This window comes from Macaca thibetana, chromosome 4, assembly GCF_024542745.1.
Source record: "Macaca thibetana thibetana isolate TM-01 chromosome 4, ASM2454274v1, whole genome shotgun sequence".
NCBI classification, from domain to species: Eukaryota; Metazoa; Chordata; class Mammalia; order Primates; family Cercopithecidae; genus Macaca; species Macaca thibetana.
In genome coordinates this window covers 59193507-59219093 of record NC_065581.1, presented here as the reverse complement: position 1 = coordinate 59219093, position 25587 = coordinate 59193507, and the positions used below count along the sequence as shown (strand labels likewise).

General features: G+C 34.3%; 1 protein-coding gene across 11 annotated transcripts in view; it reads left to right on the top strand.

Moving 5' to 3' along the window:
- The window catches only part of KHDRBS2 (KH RNA binding domain containing, signal transduction associated 2), a 624430-nt gene that overhangs the window by 548268 nt on the left and 50575 nt on the right, over positions 1-25587 (top strand). For 9 of the 11 annotated variants that reach the window (XR_007725261.1, XR_007725259.1, XR_007725258.1 and 6 more), the window contains exon 8: positions 12039-12097. The exons of the other annotated variants lie outside the window; for them this stretch is intronic. Coding sequence is in view for 1 of the 9 variants with exons in the window: in XM_050788992.1 (XP_050644949.1) it covers positions 12039-12097 (59 nt within the window). In the remaining 8 variants the exon portion in view is untranslated. The remainder of the gene's footprint in view (positions 1-12038; positions 12098-25587) is intronic. 11 annotated transcript variants of the gene reach the window in all.

The window sequence follows — 25587 nt, the reverse complement described above, 5'->3', positions numbered from 1 at the left end:
TACACTAGATGCCTTATATAGATCATCTATCTTGATTCTTAATCTATGAATACAGCAAATATGTCACTTTCCTCATGAATAATCAGCCTATATTTCATCCTGTGAACATTAAATACCATCAACTAAAACTTAAGAGGGCATATATGGTTATTTCATGTTTCAGAATATTTCAAGAAGATGAAATCTCTCCAGCACCGCAACTTTTACAAATATTAAAAAGAGAAGCTTTGCACCTATACGTTTATTGAGTGGACAAATACCAATTATTAATAGTTATTGAGCACCTGATGTGTACTAGACCCTTAAAACAGCCCTATCACAGGTTATCTCATTAATACTTCAAGTCGACATCACTGTTGCCCATATTTAAAGATCAGGAAACTGGGAGTTGGTAAGATTAAATGATTTGTCCAAAATGACACTCAGCAATTCTCAATTTTAATTTCAATACTTTTTTGGATTCTGTATATCATTTTTAGAAAAAGTACTGATTGTATTCCAAGTGGATCACAGAATGGAGACTTCACTATTCTCCATCATGAGACTATGGTCTTCTCTTGTCTCACAGTGAGTTGGCTGTGAGTGGGAGATTTACATCTTTGACTTTCTCAAAACAAACCAATCAGAAAAATAACTGCAGGAAGTTATACTGTTTTCTATCTATCTACCAATATACCTATATGTCTATTTATGTTTAATGTATTTATTTTACTCATTAATTTTGGAAGACAAAAAGTTATGTTACATTTATACAGAAACATGACTGCCCTGTAGCACAATGCTTTCCGTGTAATGTTATTCATTGAATGCATTGAATAAGTAAATAATACAGTAATAACATTTCAAAAATATTTAAAAATTATTTATTCAATCTTAACAGAATTTCAAAGATACTTTAGAAATGTAGTAATAAAACCCATGATCTTTGCTTTGTTAGTCTGTGAGAGCCAGTGATATTTGAGCACAGAGAGACGTATTTTGATTGAAACATATACATGCAAAAAAATGTATTTTATTTAATATTTTTAGTACACAAAATGATCAATTTTTCAATTTTTGAGTAAAAATTGTTGAGATATTTCTACTTCTTTGAAATATATTTTAATTATTCCAATACTTAAAATGTATAAAATAAAAGTTATCTAGGGAGTTTGAAGGGTTGATGTGGTTTATTTTCATACCAATGTGAATGTAAGGATATTGAATTCTCAGCAAAGCAAATGATCACACATGTGAGCACTAAATTCTAATGTCAGAGAGATTAACTTGTATGTTTTAATTCTCTTGCAGTCCTCAGATTAAAGGCCAATTTCTAAATGGAAAATATCTTGAATGAAAATTTAACTGTCTAAAATATGTACACAGAATGCAGGCCAAATAAGCTATATTTTTTTATATTTAAATATCTTGTCCATTCCAATGATATTGGCACCTGTGATTTTATTATCAAAAGAGATTAAGAATTTTTAACTCTATAGGAATTAATGCATAATAGTAGTTACAAATAGAATATATTATCTTTCCCATGGCTTTCCATTATGACTGGATGTATCATGCTTGTTTGTTATACCTATCTATTTTTATGACTCAGAGCATTTCATTTCTAAACCCTTGAAATTAATGGCAGCCTGATAAATAGTATATATCTTCACTTCCTCCTACTTATGGTATTAGTATTAATACTAACTTATAGTATTGATAGTGTTAATCATGACTGGATTCAGAGACTACCACTCACTTATTTAATTTAGTTATCAAAATTAAAACTTGCTTGAATGTGGTTGCTTTCAAATAAATTTATGTTTTCCCAAATCACTGTAATTTTGCATTTAACTAAAATAATTGACTTTTAACGTTTGAATGAAAAATGTATATTTTTAACCTTAACAGTATTAGAGCCAATATTTTTAAACAGTCATGCCACTTTGATGTTAATGTTACAACTGTTATTTTTATATTGGAAATTTCTTTATAGAACTTACAGAGTTTGTGGTCAAGGAAGGTTTAGGAATGGACCTGATGGCAAAGATGAAGGAGATAGAGAGTCAAGTGAGTTCACAATACAACTTTGGGAAAGACTGCACTTAGGGTGGACATGGAGTAGAATCCTTGATCCCCCACCTCATCTCCTGCAGCTCTCTCTTGCTTCCTCTGCCCTGACACTCTGGCTTTCTTGCCATTCCTTGAATATCCTAAATACACCCCTACCTCAGTGCCTTTATGTTTTCTATTCTTTTTTCCTAGAATGCTCTTCCTCTGAAAACTTAATGTTCCCCCTTCCAGATTTAGTCTTTTCTCCTTAGCACTTATAACTGTTTTTTGTTTTTTTGTTTTGTTTTCTTGTTTGTTTGTTTTTTTGTTTTGTTTTGTTTTGGTTTTACTTGTATAGTATTTTACTTGTGAACTCCATGAGGGCAAATATCTTTGCCTATTTTGTTCACTGCTATATATCCTAACACTTTGAATAGTGTCTGGCATATAATAGGTTATAAATAAATTTTGTCACATAAACTGAGATAAAAGTAGGTTGAAAACATTCACAATATTATTCTGTTCATGCATACCTTGCAACATTTATATATTTTATTCCAACATATCTAAGTGGTATGTTAATATATCTTTCCACTTTATATTCCCAGAATAGTACTGGTACTCCAAATACTTGTTGAATTATGTAATGATTTTTATGTGATCACAATTGTCTAGGTAAACAGAAGGCAAAGACTTTGGTCCTCAATCCCAAGAGAAGTAGTAAAAGAGAACTATCTCAAATTTCCATACCTTAAACCCAAGCCTCATTACCTGGCATAGTTTCTAGGCTTCTTATCTAAATCTCCCAGCCCATGTCTTATCCTCTCCAGGTGAATAGCATCTTTTCCTTATCACTTAGGAGCTATCTAATAGCCAAATCTACTTTTCTGGATACAAACTTCTCAAAACCTTTAGGTTCTCCCACACATTTCTTGAATATAGTCAGATAGTTGCCTCTTATTGAAGTTAAGTCATAGAAGAGTCAAGGAAAGTGGTAAAGGAAATTCTGTAGCTTGTTCCAAATAGAACTGAATGCTAAGGTGATTGATCAGTGGCATAAGATAGCATGAGGGTCCCGAAATAGAACGGGTAGTGAAAGGGAGAGTACACAGGGAGGGCTGGGTGGCGATCAAAGGTGATGAAATGAGTTGTTGGATGGTGATTGCAGGTTAGAAGGTAGCTGTTTAGAGTTGGAATGAATATAAAGCACAGAAGTTCCAATACTTCAGTTTATTCATTTGGCCAATATTCCATTTACTATGTGTCAGGCACTGAGTTGCCCCCTGGGAATACAATGATGATGCAAATAGCCCTGAGCTCATGAAAATCACATTTTAGTAGGGAAGACAGATAAGCAAATAATTGCACATTGCACATATAAAGTTGGATTTTCAACAATACCATGCTATTTGTGGGAGGTATATAGCATTACAGGGTTATTGGGTATCTGAGAAAGCTTCCCAGAGGAGGAAAACATTGAAAGGGGATGTTAAGAAGCGTGTGTGCTTGGGACAAGCTCTTGTTCTTGATGGTAGCTGAGATTTTTCTGAGAAGGAAGAGCAGGACAGGTAAATGTAGAGGGGAGCTCACAGCTCATCTAATATTCCTAATCTCAATCAGCTCAAGATCATACTATAAATAGATACCCATTTTTTGTCTAGTATTGTGCAAATACAGATGAGAGTGACTATTTTGGATGTGTATAATGGACTGGATGAATTGCAAAGTTGGATTAGTTTAGGACAAGTAACTTAATTAGCTAAAAATAAATTTTCTTTTCTGGTCTTGGGCTAATACTATCACTCAAAAATTGTGGCAATTAAATAAGAAAGGTTGTATTAAGCTCTTAGCACTGTTTGGTGTGTACCAAGTGCCAGGGAAGTATTAAAGATATATTTTTATGGTTATTATTTTTTCTTGGAGGGGAGAAGAAGTAGAAGAATGTTAAAGAGACAGATTACTTAATTTGTTGTTTAAGGCCCTCTCTTACTTTAAAATTCTTGACTCTAGAAATCGGATGGTAGAGGGGTAGGGGGTAGAAAAGATTTAAATCAATTAGGAATTAGCATATAATGGATGTAGGCTCTGTCTTTCACTGCAGATGTTATTAAAATTTTGGCAAAAAGAGAATTAAGCAAATCCTGCTTCTTAATAACCTATGCATTTGAGTTTGGGCCTCCAAAATATCAGATTTTACAAACCTTTCAAAATGCTTTTGAGTTGATGATTGAAGTTAGCCCAGAATTATCCTGCAAAGTTGTAAAAAAAATACATTAAGCAGTTTTAATGGTGGATCCTAAATGTAGCATCTAATGACCTGAGATATTATAACTTGTGTTCACAGATCATTTATCTTAATATGTCGATTTTCGCACGTTTTATTTTAATAAAAAAGCCCAAGTTCATGGATACAAAGGAAATATAGGTGTAAAAACACAAAGCAGAGATCAATTGTGAAAATTATTCATACTACAATGATTTGCTTATACATTTATTTACACAATAAATATTTGTAGAGCATCTACTACATGTTGAATAATGTGCCAGGTGTTGATGATACAGCATCAAAAAAGAAAGACACTGCCCACAGAGTGACCTGTTTAAGCCAAAATATAATCATGCTTCCCTCTTAAATCCTTCATTGTCTTCAATGGATCTTAATATAAAATCCAAGCTGCTTGCCATGTTAAGACAAGGTCCTTCAAGATTTGGTCCCTGTATATGTCTCGAGATTGAATATTGAGCCCCTCTCTCCCTAATACTGACACGCGGTCACTCCAGAGAAGTAGCTGCTAATGGCATACTTTTTCTTCCCTCTGGGACTTGGCTGGTGCTGACCTGCTACCATAAGTCTTCTTCATTCCATCTTACTCAGGAAATTTCTACTTATTTTTAGGGTTTCCATATATGATGAACAACAGCAACGACAAAAAGAATGAATGAGGCACTCTTTAACACTTGTTTAATGGCTTTTCTATTAGACCAATTTCCATGAAGCCCTTTTCAGCCCCGTTTATTTGATGTTTAGTGTTTTACAAAATAGACTGAATGTATCTATATGTAGCTACTAGCCATTTGTTTTTGTTTTATGGTCATTATACTATTACTTTGTATGGTTAGGGATGATGAAAATGAAAGAATGTGTTGGGATATGTGAAGGTGGGAGAAACACATGCAGCTAGTTTCTATGGGAAGGTAGGACTTTCTCTAGAAGGAATAGACAAATGAAAATCATCTTTAAAACCTACCTGCAAGTAGGTTTTCCAACATAAGCATTCCATAGGTATAGGTTTCCCACCATAGGCATGAAGGTGAACTGTTGGTTAACTTCACTTTCAGTACTGGGAATAAGATATTTTATCCTCCAAGGGAAGATTCAGTATAATAATCATAATTAGCAGATAATACAACAGTACTGAGATCTGGATGGAAGTTGTGGAGCCTTAAGCTATTTTGTGAGGGGTTTCCCATTCCTTCAATCTAGCAGTGTTTAGTGAATACCTTGAATGACATTAAGAGGGGGTTGTGGTTGGTGGTGAGAGTTGATATATCTACATGTGTGTTATACTCATTCATCTACACAGTAGCTTCAATGTTTTTTAAATAGCCTTTCATGGAGCTTTAGGAAGCTTAATAGAAGAATTTGATAGAAACATAAGTAGATATAAAAATAAAGGCACTATCAATTTGCAATTTGAGGATGGGGACCTGGCTGAAAATTTATCTTTGCTTGACTAATATCTCTATCAATACAGTATAATTGCACAATATAATAAGGTTTCAGTGTAAATGCTGATGAGAACAAAATTTAAGAATACCCCCTTAAATGCTAAAAATAGTTAGATAGTTATATATCCTTCACATGTGATTTTCATGTTGTTGTTTCATAATATTTTTAACATAGGTTAATTGGCTTGATTATAGTAACCATTTCACCTTGTGTATCAAAAGGTTGTGTTTATACCATAAATATGTGCAATAAAATAATAAAATGAATTTTTAAAATATGTGACATTGACTAGCAAAAGTCAGCTCTATACTTCTTTTCATTATTTCAGAAAGCTGCTATTTTTATTACATTTGTTTCATTTATCATGTTCTTTAATCATGTTGAAATAGGAATAAATGTAGACAAATGAATTCTATATAAATACAACCTGGTTATTTTTTAATTCACTATTACTCTATATTCTAGAAATATAGTGATTAAGGTTTCTAAACACACTGTTACAATTATGGAGTTGTTAATTAAAATTATGGCAATTATCAGTGATTTGGAACTTAATTACTTTGGTGGTTATAGCAGATATAATTTTTCTAGGAACTGGCACATACTTGAAATCAAGATATATCATGTTAGCTGCATTGATTCAAAATATATCTAATAATTAGTAAAATTCTCCACACCATTTTGGCTTTTTGACTTCTAGACCTTAGACACTAAAAATAATGAAATAAATTAGTATGTAAATAAGTGGAGTAAATGAGGCAGGAGTCAATAGCAGATTAATATGTTACTTTTAATTTGAATTTTATTTTTATCAAAAAAGAAATGAGTTGTTTTTGTTTTACTGTTCCAATTGCTGTCAATATAAGTGGACATCCCTTCTGAAGCATACACAAAATTCTATAAAGAAATTTCCTTCAAAATGCTCTAAGATTATTCATGTTCAAATACAATGATCTCTAACTTCAGTCTTTAAAATTCAATCATTTATTCATTCATTCAGCAAATGTTACTGAATGTCTGTTAGTCTTCAAGGGATTCTGTTAATTGCCAACTGTATGATTTTGGGATATGGACTAAGCTTCCATAATAAGGAGGTCTCACAATGCAGTGGTTCAAACAGTAGAAAAGTTTATCTCTCCTACATAATAGGCTAGGGCAAGTAGGTGGGCTCTGCTCCATGGCATCATTCACGGATCCAGGCTAGTGAGAAGCCATCATTAACATGAGTCCAAAATGACTCTAGCCATTGCCATTTCCAGCCAGTTACATGAAAACTGAAAGGAAATAGAGGATAAGCAAGTCATAAAAAATTAGTAACATCACTCTGCACGTAGATACTCAAAGGTAAACGAGACTAGAAAATGTAGTTTTGAGCTGATCAGTATATCTTATGGAATAAGGGACGAATTGGTTATAGAGGGGAAAAATGAGAAGTCTTCTATAGCCCAATGCTGTAGTCATCCACATGTGAGTGAATATCTTTCTTTCTATGAAAAAAAAGTACCTACTTTCTTCCCAACAAAGAATATCTAAGTTTCATTCCAATTATTGCAACCAGTCCAAAATCCAGGACCTCTGGAAAATATGCAGATCTCGACATTAAGTATTGATGTAGTTCTTTACAATTTGGCAACCTGAAAATGATAAATTATCTTTCTTGTTCTCAACCTTCTTCCCCATACAAAACACTCAATATTAAGTGGTCAAAGGGGAACAGAATAACTGCAATGGAAGCTATCATGAGAAAAACAGAAGAAAACACATAAGACTCAGTGGGCAATAGCAGTTGCAAAATCCTGCCAAGAGATAAAGACACCTAGAAACAGCAGTGAAATGTTTTGTTTTGTTTTTTGATAAGGGCATCTGGCAACCTCAGTTCTCCTTTCTGGGAGTCAAGTCAGATATCCTGGAAGGATCTTCTTTTTCCCAGTGGATAAATGAACTTATCCTTGGCCGTATCTTAATCCCGTAGAGTATGCCCTCCTTGGGAACTTTACAATTTTTGCAGCATGCTTTCTTCTGGTGTATGTTTAGAAGCCTAAGGATTGTTCTAGGGATCATATATGGTAGCAAAGTCCAATGGGAAGATGTGAGGACATCTTTGAGCAACATATATTATCTCTTGCTATTGAAATAGAGAAGCAACTAACTTCACTGTACCCTGTTAAGCCTCGAAGTTTTGAACCTTCTATCAATTTAAATTATAGAACTAACACATAAATCAGAAAAAGATAGCCTCTCTTAGTAAAGTTCTATTTACTTTTATATCATCTTATAAAATGACCATTCTTATTTGAACTCTTATAATTTGTAAACCTTTCTTAAAAGTAGCAAGGATCACCAATAGTTGGGCTTTGTTCAACATTTTTCTCTAGCAATGTGTATCCAGGTCCATAGCCTGCTTTCCAAGTTGTCACTGGTAATGGTATAACAACAGCCATCAGTTTCCCACCCTAAAGTATTTTTTCTTTGCACCCTCCACCCTCCTACTAAGCTAATACTCTATAGTTTGAGATTTAAATGGTAATTCCACATTTCTACATACTTATTTCTATGTTCATCCACTCTATTGTAACAGAGGCTCAAAATTCAGTGACTCAAATAATATTTTTAAAATGTATTTTTCTCTTAACAATCCCCGAGGCAAGCAGTAGTGTAAAGTAAGACTGCTCCATGTGATCTTTTAGAGGCAGAGGTACCTCCCGTGTTGCAACTCATGACTTCTTAAAGCATTGTCTTTATTTGCATTGTAGATACTAGATCATCACTTTGAATGCCTTCTACCAACTGAGAAGGTAAAGGTGCACAAGCCCAGGATGAGGAGATTATTCTTAAATGAGAAAGGATGTTGATTTCCACTCCCATCTCTGCACACATCCCATGTGTCCTAACTTAGTCATGAGGGCACATCTAGCTGAAAGGGTGTATTCACTATTAGTGCAGCCATTTGTCCAAGTAAACATTTATCTGTGGAAGAAATGAGAAGTTCTATTTTAATTATCTAAGGTATAGACTGTGGCAGAGTCCATTTTGATTATTATACATCATTTTCCATTATCTTTCATTATTTTACAAATATCTTGTATGTTCTGTTCTCCCTTGTTTAGAGTTCTGAAAGTTCAAATTCCCTCTTGCTGTGTATGTATCACTTATGATAGACAATAACTGTGCTTCCTTATATTCTCTCCCACTGCTGTTCTTTTTCTGTCTCTTATCTTAACAATTAAAATAAAAAGTGAGAAACATATTAATGCCACGCAATGCTGTTAAAGTGCTACTGGTCTTCGCACAGCACACTTTGGGGAACATGATCAGGGGCTTACTCACAGAAAATATGTTGATGATGACAAGGGAAGGAGAAGCTTCCCTCAATGCCAGCATTTTCCTCTATGTTGCTATAAGTGGGACTGCTGGTTGTTAAATTATTTTCTTATGAAGTTCACCTCTTAATCATTTAAAGAATCAATTTAACAACTCTCAGGAATTTGCTATATCTCTATGAGGACTCTGAGTTGGGTTGCATCATTTCTATCATGTCAAGTATGTGAAAGAAGAGATACGCCTCCAGATTCCAGCCAATGCCATTAGCCTTCTACAATCTCCAGTCATTAGAAGGATGTAGAGAACACATTACCGTAATTTTTTAGACAGTTTGAATGTAAACATGTTGGGCAGTGAGGGCTGAGCTAGGCAATCATTTTTTCAGCTTCTTTACACTTATATTGAAGTTCATGCATTATAAGTTGCTTCCAAGGAAGATAAGGATGACCAAAGTTTTCTCTGCCCCTCTTTTTATATCTGATATATAGACTTTTCTTTTCTTTTTTTCTTCTCTTTCTTTACTATCAATAAAATCAAAAGTACTTAAAATAATGAGACCTATGGAATTGCTTTGCAGGATAATAATAACCACATTCAGAGAACATCTAATTTTAGGCCCTTCTGTCGTTCCTTCCATCCTAACCCTTTGACATCTATCCCCTACCCTCAGCCCTTATACAATTTGGTTTTTGATATTCAGCCATTGTCTCGATACACTTTTATATACTTAAAATGAATTACTAACCTTGACATAACTTATAAATTAAGATTTATATAGGGGGGCAATGATTGATATCTAACTTTAAACCAAGAAGTGTATTTGAAGGAAAATATAATGTATCATGAATATTTATAGATCCCTCAGTGAGATTAAAAATATATGAATTATCCCAATAATTAAATTAAATTAATTTTCACTTTTGCATGTTATTCTTTTTAAATCGTGACATGGTTTTATTAGGCTACTCAATTAAATGGTGTCTGGGCTTCCTATGAGCAATTTATTCTATTGTCCTATAAATATTCATTGAGCAGCTGTTATGTGCCAAACATTGTTCTAGAAAATCTGCTTGGAACAACGAGAGGAAATGAATAAATGAGAGACCAATTTTCTATACCAAGAAGTTTATATTCTAGAAGTGGGGAATAGCCAATAAATAAATTAGCAAATGGGTGTTTGTGTGTTTGTTTGTATAATATATATGGTGGTGATCAATGAATGCTAAGGTGAGCAAAGCAATGTAGGTGTGGGTGGGCCCTGGTCTAAATATATTGATCAGGGAAACCTCTCATAAGTGACATTTGAGTGAGCTCTGAAAGAATGAGAAAAGGGACAACTGGACATTTAGAAAAAGCATGTTTCGGGTAGGAGAAACAGCGAATGAAAAAGTCCTGACACAGTAATGTGTTTGTAGTGTTCAGAGAACATCTAGGAGCCCATGTCCCCTGAGTAAGGTGGGTGAACAAGGAGAAAGTGTTAGAGCATGAGGTCTGAGAAATTCTGGGCGGGGGGGGGGGGGGGGGGGGCAAACGGTGTAGGCAAAATAAGAAGTTTTTATTTTTCTCCTAAAGAATACGGGAAGCTATTTATGAATTTTTGAGTAGAGAGCTAATATGATCTAACTTATTTCTATAAAAATGACTTTGACTACTACGTAGATAATAGCAACAGAGCAATCAGTGCATAGAAACCACTTAGAAGGATAGCATTCTCATTTAAATGAGAGATAGTAATAACTTTAACTCAGTGATAGCTCTGGATATGTTTAGACATGTTCAGATTCCGGATATATTTTGCAATTCGAAGTGAATTTGCTACTAGATAGAACATTAGGAACTAGATGAGACTGCCTAGGGAGTAAGTATGAATAGAAAAGAGAAACATTCAACTGAGCCCTAGTGGTCTCCAAGAATAAGTGATTGGAAAAATGAGAAGGTAACCATAGGGAAGAATGAAGAAATGAAGTGCACTTGAAGACCCATGAAAGAGGAGATCTCAGAAGCAAGTGAAGTGTTTGCAGAATCATGAAATAATCAACCGTGTTAAATGGTGCTAAAGTAAAATGTACACTAAGTCTTGGCCATTGAATGTGAATATGTTAAGATCTTGTCAAGAGCTGTTTCAGTGGAGCAGTGGAATGGCAGCCTGATTGAGCGTCTTCAAATGCCTATGGAGAAGAGTCAGTGAAAAGAGTGAGTAGAGTCACTTCTTTTCAAGAAATGGGATAATTGCTAAAAGGAGTTATGTAGATGAGGGAGAGCTTTTTACGGATAAGAAACACATAAGCTTTGAAATGCTAGTAGGCATCATGCCTTAAAGGGGGAAGTGGATGCAGCAGGAAACAGTGAGGACAATTGTAAAGGGGTAACAGAGTGGGTCGGAGAGAGAGTGTCCTTTGAGTAAGAAATGGAGGAAGAACACCGTTGACAGTTATTGAAATGTGGAAGCATCTAGTAAAATGTCGAGTGAAACAAAATAGCTTATTTATTTGGGGAGTGCACAGACATGATGTGAAAGGGATAGAGGGGAGTATAAATATAGTTTAGTGTTTCAATGTGAAAAAAATGATGCATATTTCTTAAGATAACATCATTAAAAGCCATACATGATTGACCAGATTGTCATCTTAGAGAGCACTTTTTCTTGGAAATAGGCCTTTTATAACTCTCTTCTTGACAGATTTTGAAGTGTTATACTTGTGTTTTAGGGGAAATTTGATTTATCAAATTGGAGGATAGAGATAAAGAAATACTGAGGTGGCATTACAAAACATCATAGCACTCCTTGTCAATAACCTGTGTTTTTCTTACTGAAGATTTATTTAGGATTGTGTTTTATGCCTTAAAGTTCCTGGAATATTACCTCAGCACACATTTTGCCTTCAAATTCCATATGAGTTTCTGGGTTGATTTTCCCGGTTACAGTAACATTGATTGCTGTCTAAATTTGTTGCAGTGTGCCTGAATACTATGACTACGGTCATGGAGTAAGTGAGGATGCCTATGACAGCTACGGTAAGACCTTTTCTTTACTAAAACTGTGAAATCGGAACATCCATCAGTCACTGACAACTCGAAAATTATTTCCATCTTTCTCCCCCTAGTTTTTCCAGAAGTTTAGACTAAATTGATTTATGTAATTCCAGAGTGAGATTTGACTTACACAGCTAGTACCAGAAAATTAGACAGATCAATTTTGATCAAATTTTTAAAAGCAATTAATCACAATCATAAATCATTTTCAACAGCAACAGTGATCATTCTGAATAGTGTCTTGTATGTTTAACTGTGTTCATTGTCTACTCATTGATTTGGCAACAATATTGTGTCTTTTCTGCTGTCAAAAGATCATCAGAGTAATACACATTTAAAATATTTACAAACTTTAAGGGCAGAAATTGTTATTATAAAATAACTCTCAGGTTATTTTTCTAGCATGCATAGCCAAATAAGGCTTGGCTCATAAAAATTGATAGTCAATAAGGATGTCAGTCTATAAAATTAATTTATTTAAAAAATATATTCCTTAATTAAAATACCACTTAAAATTAATCATAATTATACTCAGTTAAGATCTGTTGAATTCCTATGACATATCAATACAGTACATCATTTTTGAGACGTACTTTGTGATTCTTTAAAATACACACGTACCCGGGCACGGTGGCTCACGCCTGCAATCACAGCACTTTGGGAGGCCGAGGCAGGTGGATCACAAGATCAGGAGAGCAAGACCATCTTGGCCAACATGGTGAAACCTCATCTCTACTAAAAATACAAAACAAATTAGCTGGGCGTTGTGGTGCATGCCTCTCATCCCAGCTACTCGGGAGACTGAGACAGGAAAATAGCTTGAACCAGGGAGTCGGAGGTTGCAGTGAGCCGAGATTGTGCCACCGCACTCCAGCCTGGCAACAGAGCGTGACTCAGTCTCAATAAATAAATAAATAAATAAATAAATAAATAAATAAATAGCATCACTAGCTGCCCACCTTAAAAAATGACACTCATATAAATATTTATAGTCTTGAATTTTTATTAAAATAATAGCAAGGCTGCTTGGCATTGGTGCATGACTATAGTCCTAGCTACTCCAGAGACTGAGGCAGGAGGATTGCTTCAGCCCAAAAGTTTGAAGCTATAATTGTGCAATAATCATGCCTGCAAATAGCCACTGCACTCCAATCTAGGCAACAGAGTGAGACCCTGTCTCTAACAAAAATAAATAAATTAAATAATACCATGTTCACTTTATTCCTCTCTATGGGGAAAAATAAAGGAGACAATGTTTGTTGCTGTGTTTGGGGCTTCATATGATGCTGGGAAAGGCAAGTCCTGATGTCGAGAGGAAAGGAGGAAGAATATCTTCCTTAAAACCAGTCATAAACTAACACAAGGCCAAGCCCAGAAATAAGAGGAGAAAAATAAGCCACCACCACCAACCAATCATGGGATGATTAGTTACAGATATTTTGTATTTATTTCTTTAAAATAAATTGAAATACTATGACTACAGTCATGGAGTAAGTGAGGAGATAAAGTATCTTTATCCCAATTTTTATGAGGAAACTGAACAACAAAGGTGAAGTCAATATGAGAGTATGGCTGTGAGGCTCAGCTTCTGTTCTTATATTCTCATCAGTGGTTGAAATACTATTAATTGCTGCTACCATACATGAAGTACCTATTATGGCTCTGTACTAAGCATTTTATAATGAGGATTAGCAATTGCAGAAGTAATCCTTATAGACATTATACATCTATCTATTTGTATACTCTAATCCCCATTAGAATCCTCTAGAGAAGGATGAGAAACAGATAAGGCTTTGGGATGCATACTCATATTGTCATCTGCATTTTTCAGGTGAGAAACTAAGACTCAGAGCATTAAGTACCTTGCCTCAGTTCAACAATTTGCCAGTGACAGAACAAGAATGCGAATTCAAGTGTGTCTGATTATTTGGGGGTTTGTCTGTTTGTTGATTTTGTCAGGAGGCGGGAGCAGGATTCAGTAGACTTGGTAAAAAGAACAGGATGTGGTACTTTAAACCTGAGTTTGTTTAAAGGAAAGTCGTTCAGCTTCCTTCCTAAATCCTAAATCTTCCTTCCTAAGTTTGGAGTTCTCAAAATGCTATCACTTGCTATTTCACTATTTTAAGGGGAAGGAGATCTTTTATACTATTATTCAGGAAAAAAAGTAAATAATCCGAAATGAGCACCAGGCTCACTCCCAAATCCAAGTGTCTCTAACACTAATCAAATTAACCTAATCTTTTGCTGTTATATAGCTAGAACTCTTTTCCAAAACAAATTAACACAATTTCAGAAAGTATTTCACAGAAATATACGTGATGAACAAGTCTGCACAGTTCTGACTCTGTTGGAAAGCTGCCATAGGAAGTACAGCTTTAGTTTTGTTCCTTATATAATTTCCACTCATTGGAAGGAAGGGGTCAAAGGCATCAGATGGTATTTAATAAAAACACTAGCATCCAAATCCTAGGCTGTCTCCAAAGCCACAGCAGGGGACCAGCCAGGCTGAGGTGTAACATTGCCTAGCATTTTAGAGCTTCCACATCTGCCCCTGCAGCACTCTTGGAGTTCAACACAGCAATACTTATATTTCTATTGTTCCAAGCACATTCTTGATCATATAGGAATCAGGCCACATGCCGTGTACGATTGGTTACTCAGGATGATCAATGAGTAAGACACAAACTGGGCCTTTCTTTAATTCATTGAAAATTTGCATATAGATATTGCTAGTCTCTGAGAATATGATGATATACAAGGTGGACATTGTCCCTCCTTGGTTTCTGATATTTAATGTTGAGAAACTTACACCTACAGATAAAAAACTGCACCAGATTTTAAACCATTTTATGTAATAATTTTATACAAGTTGAGAGAACATTACTCATTTAACAGATATTTATTTAATGGCTAACACATGTAAGCCATTGATCTCAATCTTGGAGATATTGTAGTGAACAATCTCTTGAAACTTACATTCTGATGAGAAGACATGTTCTTATTTGTAAGTAGTCGTTTCTGGAAAAATCGAACTTTTACTTGCAAAATACAATCATTTTTTACAGTTGATACATCAATTTGAGGAAAATCATGCTCGTGAGCTTTACAGAACTACATGCACTGAGATCAATGGAAAGGATAAATTTGATGATATCTGGTGATAAGAGATTAGATTTCTATTTCTGAATTATTTACATTTTGAAATGTCAATACTATGTAATGCTATTGGAAAACGTGTGTAAATACAAACTTGCTTCTCAAGCCTGTTAATGGAGATGCAAGGGCTATGGTCTGGAGGGCCAGGGCTCACCTCTATAATCCCAAGTCTTATATTGTACTTTCTTTGTAGTCTGGTTCTCCTGCTGTAGCAAAGTCTAGAAAGAAGTGATCCATTTTACTTTAGGATAACTAACTATCCATAAACACTAAATTTCATTCTGGGCCAAATTACCACTTACCAACCAGAAATTTTCTGCACATAGAAAGTAGTCAATAAATTCTTCATAATAAAGTAATAGGGAAAACGTAGAAAGGGATTTGATTGTCTGAACATAATAAGGAAGATATTAATTAGGCAGCAATTTTTACCTAATAACGTGTATTTACCTATTTTACTAACTAAATTTCATTTCTCTTTTTGCATAACCAAAAAATAAAGTACTTGCTGTAGATCTGTATGGTCCTGAGATTTGAATTTTGAGAATCTTCTTGTAATAATTGTAATAATACAGGCAGTAGAGCAAGGACAAAGTAAGAGGACAAGGAATAGTAAGAGCTCAACACTATAACCTTGCAGCCCAATTAAATTAATATGCATTATGTGCATTCAGATTGTGGCATCAGGTATTTTGTAGTATGATATTAGGTATTAGGTAGTTGGTGATAAGTTGCTTATAATAAAACATCCAAATAGGCAGATGATAAAATGTAAATACAGATGATGAGCAGTGATTTGAGGACCCACACAAGTCAAATATTGATTGATTGTTTTTATTAACTGTTCATACTTTATATATTAACTATTATCTATTTATAGCTTATCTCTAATCAATAGTACACAGTCTTTTAAATCAATAATGGCTATACCAAAATGTAAATCTCATATCTCCAGCTATTCATTTACTTCCGATCTGAATCAGTAACTCCTCTCTGTTACATTGTGGTTTTATCATGGGTACTGATACTAAATTCCAATGGAATGTCTGCATTTTTACAAAACTAGTAGCCTCAATGTTTAGTTTCCTGGCAACCCCCTAGACTTGGAGAGTTATGTGAGGAGTCTCAGAGTCAGCTGTCCCAGGCACCTTCCTTTCCAGCTCACATTGGCAGGAAGAACTGTGAGGTCAAGTGAAGGCACTGGGAGGGGAAGAAGGAATGCTCTCCCGAATGACAGGGTTCTGCATTCCAAAGACTCAGAGATGGAGCTTCTCATTTAGAAATGATGTGAAATAAGCTCACAGAAATAAAAATTCAGTCCTTCAGTGGGACACTTCATTCTGAATCTTCATACATTATGTTTTGTGTATGAAAACTGAAATTGTATTTGTCTCTTTGGGGCCTATATTTTGTCACTGAAATAATAAATATGTTGACTTTCAGAAAATAATGTATTATTTTAGGTCTTATCACAGTTAAATTATTCAGGATATTTCCAGATAATTTAATATTAAGTATTAAACTATCTTGCTCATAATGTAAATATAACATTTAAATATTAAAATCATGAATTAATTTTATTAAAATATAATTATCTTGTTCATTATAAATATTAATGTTTAATGCATTGGTATTTATTAAATATTTAATTGATTTTAAATTGGTTACTATTAACATTTAGATATTACATTTCTGATAACTTGAATTTGTTTTTGGAGCATGAATATTTGACTTACAGGAATTCCAAATCAGTTTCTGCATTTTAAAAATATTTCTTAATTTATCAGAATCACTATGATTGTTTCAGATGAGTCAGAATGGCTAATAATTCATTAAGGCTGCATTTTAAATACAGTGCCTACATTAGCTTGGCTAAGCAATGCTTCACATAAGAAATACCCTCTAAGTTCTGAGACTGATAGCTAAGAATGGACACCAATATTCTTCTCTCTGAGAAAAGAGCTATTTATTAAAATGTATTTAATGTATGAACTGAAGAGCTAATTATGCATCCATTCTTTAGTGGCGTTTTAGATGACAGCTGTGTGGAAGCAAGGAGGATAATATTAATACACTATCTTGAAATGAATGAAAGCAAAAAGAAATTTCGTGCCATATTCTAGGGCATTTGAGTGCCTCACTTCAAGTCAATTGTGGAACACAAATGTATTCATTTTGTGTTGAGGAGCTGGAATGATTATTTTCCCAGTGTGAAAATAAGCCCTGCATTGATTAATCTGTGAAAACAGCAAAGGAAAATGAAACTAACTGGCAGTTGTGCCAGCCATTTAATTCAAGAACAAAGACTGTCTGGTTTTAATAGTAAATAGAATATAAATTTTGGAAAATTGACTTATAAATGGAAATGAGATTTCTTAATATTGGCAATAACTTATCAGTCATTTAAAAATAATATATGCAAATAATTTATTTTTTCTGAGATGTATTAAAGTTATTACATAATAGGTTATGGGGAAAAATATCACTGTGCTTTACTTTTCATATAGATTTTTAAACTTTATTTGTAATTAAAAGGAAGAAGGCCTAGTGAAATAATGCTTCTAAAGTATTTTAAAATTCATTTGTGAAATTAATTTTAAAATTAGCTTTCCCTTTTTGCTATTTCAGTGGTTACCATTAGATTGATATCTAATCCAATTAGCCTTGGTAATAAATGCAGAGCATGTTGCCTAGGCAAGAAACAATGAAAAAGAGCAGTGCACCACTACGTCACTGCTTGTATTGCTTATTTTAGGTTCAAAGTATTTACAGTTTCAATTTTGTTTTGAATAATGCACTCCTTAATCCAACAGTTTTAGGTGAGACAAAAACCTGCTTTTGAGTGTTTCAGAGATTATTAACCGTGATTACACATTTTAGGATCACCTGTTGAACTTTGAAAAAAATACCAACTTTCAGTTTCCACCCCAGACTGGATCTATCACAACCTTTGGAGATGAGAACTAGCCATCAGAATTATTTAAAAGCTTCATGGTGGGTGGTTCTACTGTAAGCTAAGGTTGAGAATAAGTTTTAGATAGCCACATGCATGGGGGCACATTAGAAGGATCCTATGATCTTAATTTGTAATATCCATTTTTTGATAACTGTCTTTATAATTTCTCTCACAGTAATAAGACCAAATTATACTTGAAGCCATTTTTTCCCCCACATCAGTATCTGCTTCTCATGACTACTGAAAAGATGAATGGCCAAACTATGCCAGTCATTTGCATTCTTGAAAGTGATACACAACTTATATGCAGGCTCCTTTTATAACACTGGGTATTTTGTAATCAAACATTGTGTTAGAGAACCTGATATTTTAAGTTCACTTTATGAAAACTGTAAATTTAAGTAGTAATAAACATAAGTAACTACCTTTTTTGAACAATTGTGTGTTGAACAGTTAAATCTCAACCTTGACTTTTTAAAAAAATTTACCCAACAGATAGAGTCAACAAAAAATTACAGTCCACATGCATTTAACAACGCTCTTGTTGAGAAAATAAAACAAGCCATAGGAAAGGTGTTTTTATTTTTTTTAATCACTTGCTTTTCTGCTGAGTTAATGGCACAATCATTTTGGCTAAGATGGATGGGAGAGTTGAGTGACTTGTCAAACTCTTGGGATGAACAGATCATGTACAAGAAAGTATATTCCAGATGATATAGATTTATATGTAGAATATAGGAAAAATGAATTGTTTATAAAACACAAAGTACAGAATACAAAATATAAACCTGGGGAAAAAATTTTGCCCACATGGAAGTATGTCAGCTAAGAATAAAAATATATCCTGGGACATGCCACCTTAGAAAATCTTTATAGAATTTCCAGAATTTGAGGAGATTTTTTAGGTTTATTAAAAGAGAGCATGGATAAGAGAAAAAAAAGACTAAATACGTTGGTCTAAAATAAATGTGCTACACTTGATTTATCAAACATCATAATTTATTGAACGATGGCATATTTGCTAAGTATTTTGGAATAGAATATTGTTAAATGTGCTGAACTAAAGCAGAATAGCCATTTTAAAAACACCGTCACCACCCCCAAGGAGTTTGAATTACAGGGATTCTTCCCAACATTGTACCCATATATGTACCTATGTATATCTGTATATATACATGTATATATGACTTACAATCGGTGTCTTCTTGTATTGAACAAATGTCTTAACCGTACTGGTACCTTATCAAACCTTTAGTTCAGTGGGTAACAAGATATGCCAGAAAATAAATGAACAAAGACAACAACTAAAAGAGTTAGATCAGTCTCTCTGAAGCTTGCGATTGTCCAGGAAGATCCCAGGAGAAGCTCCCTCATGCTCGGGGGAGTGCAGCAGCCCATAATAGACAGATAACTCAAGGGGATTTTGGCATCCAGAAGTTCTGGCACAGATAGGTTCAATAATGGGCCAAGAGCTAAGATTTAGGCTTCTGAGAAGACTGAAGAGAGCAAGCAAAGAGACAAAGGGGATGCCCATAGATAGGCCAAACTTTGCAAACTAAGGGCACAGTTTTCCACAAAATTTCCACGAAATTCTACCTCATACATCACTCACAAGTTTTGGGGACTCCAGGCTACTCTCACTTCTGAACAGCTGTCTACAAATTCAGGGGTTCCCACTGTTTTCTCAAGTTTAATAATTTTTCAGAACAACTCAAAGGACCAAGGAAAGTGCTATACTTACAATTAAAGTTTTATCAGAGCAAAAGGGTACAAATCAAAACCAGTCAAAGAGAGAGACACATAAGGCAAGAGGAAAGTCTGAGAGGATCCCAAACATGAAGGTTCTGACAGCTGCTGGGCCACATTACCCTCCTGGCACGTCACTATGTAATAAAATATAAAAGTATTGCTAACCAGGGAAGCTCACAGGAGTCTCAGTGTCCAGACATTTTATTATGGTTTCATTGTATAGACATGATGGATTAAATCATATCAATATCCAGCCTTCTCCACTCCTCAGGTTGGGCTGCTATCACATAGGCCAAAGCCCCAACTCTCTAATGTTATGGTTAGTCTTCCTGGCATGACCATTGCCATCTTGAATCATCTTCTTAGTATAAACTATAAGGTGTAGTTGAAGGGGCTCACCATGAATAATAAAGACCTCCAATCACTAGGGAAATTTTAGGATTTAGAGCTTACCTCCCTGTCACCAGGGACAAACACTATCTAAGATCTTTCACGAGTGGTGGGAGCCATTTAACAACCTAGAAAAGCAGGGAAAGGCACACTGTGGCATAAGCACAGGCACTTAGAGTAGGTCATGCAGAAATATTAACATTTGTAGAGCTGAAAACCTGATTTTTTCTAATTGCTGTAACTTTGGCTCATTTCTGTTCTTAGGTAGAGAAATGAAGAATGTAGGGAGAGTGAGACTATCAAGCAACTACAAATTTAATCTCTGTCTGTGAAGCTCTGTCACCAAGCCTACCTTCTTTACTGAGTTAAAGGGAGTGCTGGAATTCTTTGAGAAGAGAATTATACCGTATTACTTTATATCACTACGTTTATTCTCCCTTCTATTATTCTTCATATTATAAACTCCTTATGTGCATTTCAAAAAGTCTCTAGCTGAATTCCAATCTTTTGAATGATTCAGGATTTTATTTGATAATAATGAAAGTGTGTTTTAGACTTTAGTCAGATAACCTTCTACATTGTGTCCAAATATCATTCTCCATTTTTTCTGTACCTTCCATTTTGAAAATCCTTTCTCTAGCTAGCTTCTTTGTCTCCTTTTTATTTAAATGAGTTCTTAACTCCATAGCAATAAAATAGGCACATACTTATTTAAAAATATTAAGAACCACTGGCCTGTATTATTCTACAGCTGCAGGATACTATACAGCAGAGCCAAGAATAAAATGTTTAAATTTTAATGACATATATAATTTTCAATTATTAATGGATGATAATTAGAAATAAAATGGTACAGATTGAGTCAACTTTTTAAATACAATAATGTGTAGGATAGGGACTAGAACTGAATAGGCAATTTGAAAACACCACCACTACCACCAAGGAGTTGGAATTATGGGGATTCTTTCTAATATTGCAAATCACAGTGGCCTCGCCTGGGAAAACAGAAGCTGGTAAAAATTATGCATTACATGCAAAACTACCTGGAATATTGTTCTTGGCGCAACCTGAAGTTTGTCAGGAATTTTTTTAACCTTCCTTGAGTTCACAATTAGAATATAGCAGTAATTCAAACCAACTAAGCTTAGGCACAGAAGATAAAATTGTGAAACCAGTTTATAATATGAAAATTAGGTATATACATGAAGTAAATTGGAGATATTAAGCACAATAATATAAAAATGCAGAAAAGTTTAAAAAATGGTTTTAAGATTGTAGAAAGGAATCTTTCAACAAGAAAGAGGCAGAACAATAACGCAAATGCAGATCAGCTGTAAGACTCTGGGAATTACCATTCAAAAGTGAAGGAATCCATCTGAGGGAAGCCTATGGGTCTGAAAGGAAGAGGCAAAATATTTAAATATAACTAATTTATTCAGTAAATAATTACTGAGTGCCTGCCATGTGCATGGTAAGATTTTAGGGTTGAGAATGGAGTTCATAGAAAGGCTAAGTCCTTTGTTACTCTAAATGGATTATCCCAAGTGATACATTTTTTTCTAACAGAGGACATCTAATTAAAAATCTGAAAGAGTGATAAAAGCTGTAAATGCTTCCCAGAAGCTGATTGAATTTTCTGAGAGGATAAATAATGTGAACTCAAAGTTAGCAACCCTTCTTGTTGGAACATAATGCACCATGTTCATCTGTGAAAAGAGATGCTGGTCACCCATATTTCTCCCTCTTCTGTTACCCTCTGCATCTTAAAATAATAAACTATATAATTACAAATAGTGGGAATACACGTTGTAGAGTTGAAATGGTTGGGCCACTCAGTTCCAAATTTCCATTAATATTTTAAAATGCTCAGAGCAGTGCAAAGAACTCCGCATTCCACTTCGGATTTGCACCTTCACAAATTCAGTTGAAGCGACCCACATTCTTGCTAACAAAATTATAACTACAATTTCATTCATTTGGCTAATTAATTGTTGTTGGAGTCAACACTAATTGTTGTATAATTCAAAGAAAGTAAAATAAATTAAGTCTTGTTTTCTAGGGGGAAAAAAAGAGGAAAAGGAGAAAACGTTGGTGGATAGATGGTGAGACAGTTAGAGACAAAAATTCTGTATCTTCCCAACAACTAAACTTTCTGAGCCATAGTTTCCTCATCTTTAAAAAAAGGTAGTGTCAACAGCTACCTTGTAGGAAAAGTGTGATATTTGCTAATAATATACACAAAATACCTAGCGCTGTGATAGGCCCTTCAAAGTTGTGATAATAGTGTTTTTTAAATATGATAGGTGTTTAAACATTAAGTAAATAAAATGGATGCTATCGTAATAGTGAGTTGCAACAATAGCAAAACATCTAAACTAACATATTCTTTGGGACTAAATAGCCTCAAAACAACCCATGAATATTGTATTTGAAAGGTGCTTTCAAATAGAATAATACTCCTTAGAAACATCAGAAACTTAGCTGAGATGAACAAACTGAGTGGCTCAAAGCCAGGGTGAATTTTAATCAACCATGTCATGATGCCATTATATGATTTGCAAAGCAAAAACACTAGCGATTTGTAATGATAGAGACTAACTTAAGTTTCCTACTTTAGTTGTGATTTTTGCATATTGATTTACAGTGTACCAAAAATAAATAGCATGAACTTCCTTCTTTTTGCTGTGGGTTTAACAAGCTTTTTTTAAAGATTCTTTTCCATATTTCAGAGATACAGACAAATAACTATCTAAGACAGCAAAATAAGAGTATCATGACTGCACTCAGTAAGCTCCATGATCTCGTTTATCCTTTCTGAACTGATCTCTAAAATTAATTTCCTCTTAGATGGTGTTTTAAAACTACTTCCTGAAACATAAACATTAAAAGTTTGCTTTCCAGATACTTAAATAATGCCAGCTTTTCCTGAATTGGCCCCTCGTTCCTATGCTTCATGTTTTTCCCAACTACCTCAGTGTCTCTGGAACTATCAGAGAACGTAGTTTTGCAACTTTAAAAATCATCCAGATTTTTCTTTCCCACTGTGAATGCTCCCCAAGGTACCTGGTCCCACTGCAGAAATAAGGACACATTGACAAATGCATAGCACTTAATAGGCCTCATTTCGCACAGTATTTGAGATACAGAAACGTTTGAAGTCACAGTAATATTGAATGCACAAGAGTTACCTAGGTAATTTACACTCTTCTATCAAAGTCAAATGTTCCTCAATGATGTTGACTACCATGAAATAGGGATGGACTCTAGGCAGTCTGTAAAACCGGATTCGCTGGGTAAAATAGCAGCCTAAGTTAATAAAAAACAGAACTTTTGAAAGAAATATTGACATATACTGTATACATGCAACATGACAACCTAATTGCTAACAATGCCTTTTTGAAAAGTTCTGTTTTACTTATTTTGCATAATTGGTCTGAAACCCCTTTTTTATTTAGTAGCACCATTCATTTATATACAGCTTACAAATATTCTTATTTGTTCTTATTCAGTGTCTACCACTGTAGACGATATTTCCTCTCATAGATCTTAGAGTCCAGTTTAGAAGCAAGGCCAGATAATACAAAATAATTAACACAGGAAAGTCTTTAAAGAAAGTGAATTCTCTTAGATAAGTTCAACAGCACCCGTGTTCTTACTGAGTATATTTGCTCAGAAAATCCCTTCTTTGAGATGATTAAATGTTAGAGTTCAATACAAGTTCAGCTGAATGATGAAAGTTAGACCTCCTTTCCCTGTGCTTTCCCCGGCGTTTTCTTAAAACATCAATTAAAATTGTGTTATAATCTATGAAATTTCATGTTAGTTTTTTCCTGTGTCTTTTACGGGCCCCTTCAACTGTCCTTATATGCAGGGCATAGTTTAGTAACTAGCATATCGGAGATCTTCAATAAATGAAAAATGTATTTAGTGATGCTTTATTATTTGTATAATAAATATAAATTTATCTCATATTTCTTATAATATATGATACTTTAAAGCCTGAATTGGAAGCCAAGAAAGGCTGGCAATTGGATCAAGTCACTTAACTTCTGTTTCTCATGTCTTGATTTGCTATTTTCATATTCACAGTTATGTAACCCATTCCATAATTTTAATTTGGCAGATAGTTATTTTGTACCTTTTTTGAGGAGAAATTGGTTATTAGATTAATTCATAGCCTAGCCGGTGCTTCTCATGTGACAGTGATCCTGATATTGACAGAATCTTACTTCTTTTATCATTTCCCTAAAGGATAAATAAATTTCATTGGATGCAGTGAGTTTTTTTTTTTTAATTTTAATCATTATTTTATTTATTTATTTTACTATACTTTATGTTCTAGGGTACATGTGCACAACGTGCAGGTTTGTTACTATCACAGTGAGTTTTTTAAATGACATCTTAGAACACGCCATGGGACTAGAAAAAAACAGATTCTAAAATTCGTAGGAAGGCTTAAAATATTTAGAATCTTCTTGTCTACTAAGAGACCCAAGAGGACAGATAAATTCTAAGTTCATTGGTGGGTCTTTATAACTTCAGATTTCAGAGAAACTCCATCATGAGGAACCCAGTCATGATTTGTCTCTCCCTATGTTTGGGCCTCTTCCATGCTCAAGATTCCATGGGACTCAGGTTAGAATCCCTTCTATCTGTGGTACTGGCAGTAAAGAAATCCAGAGGCCTAAATATCGCTGGTGAACAATGAGGGGCTTGGCTGACCATATAAAGTTCAATGACGCACTATATGGTGGCACTGGAAAAACGTTCTTTGGGACTCTCCAATCACAATCCAAAGAACGTATTTTCACTAAGAAAAAGTGGCATGCATTATCATGTGGCAATTGTAAATCTGTAACTATATATAAACATTCTGATATTAGGAAAGATAAAGATGGACACAAATAAAAATAATACTTTTCCTGATCTCTCTTTGCTATTGTTACCAAGAACATGTAAACAATGGAAGCAAGGTCTGAATTAAGTGAAATAAGTCCTTAATTTCCTCTGCTAATGGTATGGAATCTTGGACAATTAGAAACTTACTTTCGCTTGGGTAGGAAATCACTTTGGCTGGCGATTTACTTTTCCAGTTACAAGTATCATGAACTAACAATAATTTCCATTTTCCTACCCTTGAGCAAGGAGGAAAGAGCATAGTATTAATTCACATAGAAGAACAGCATTATGAAAAAGCACATTTTTGTGCCATGAAATATGA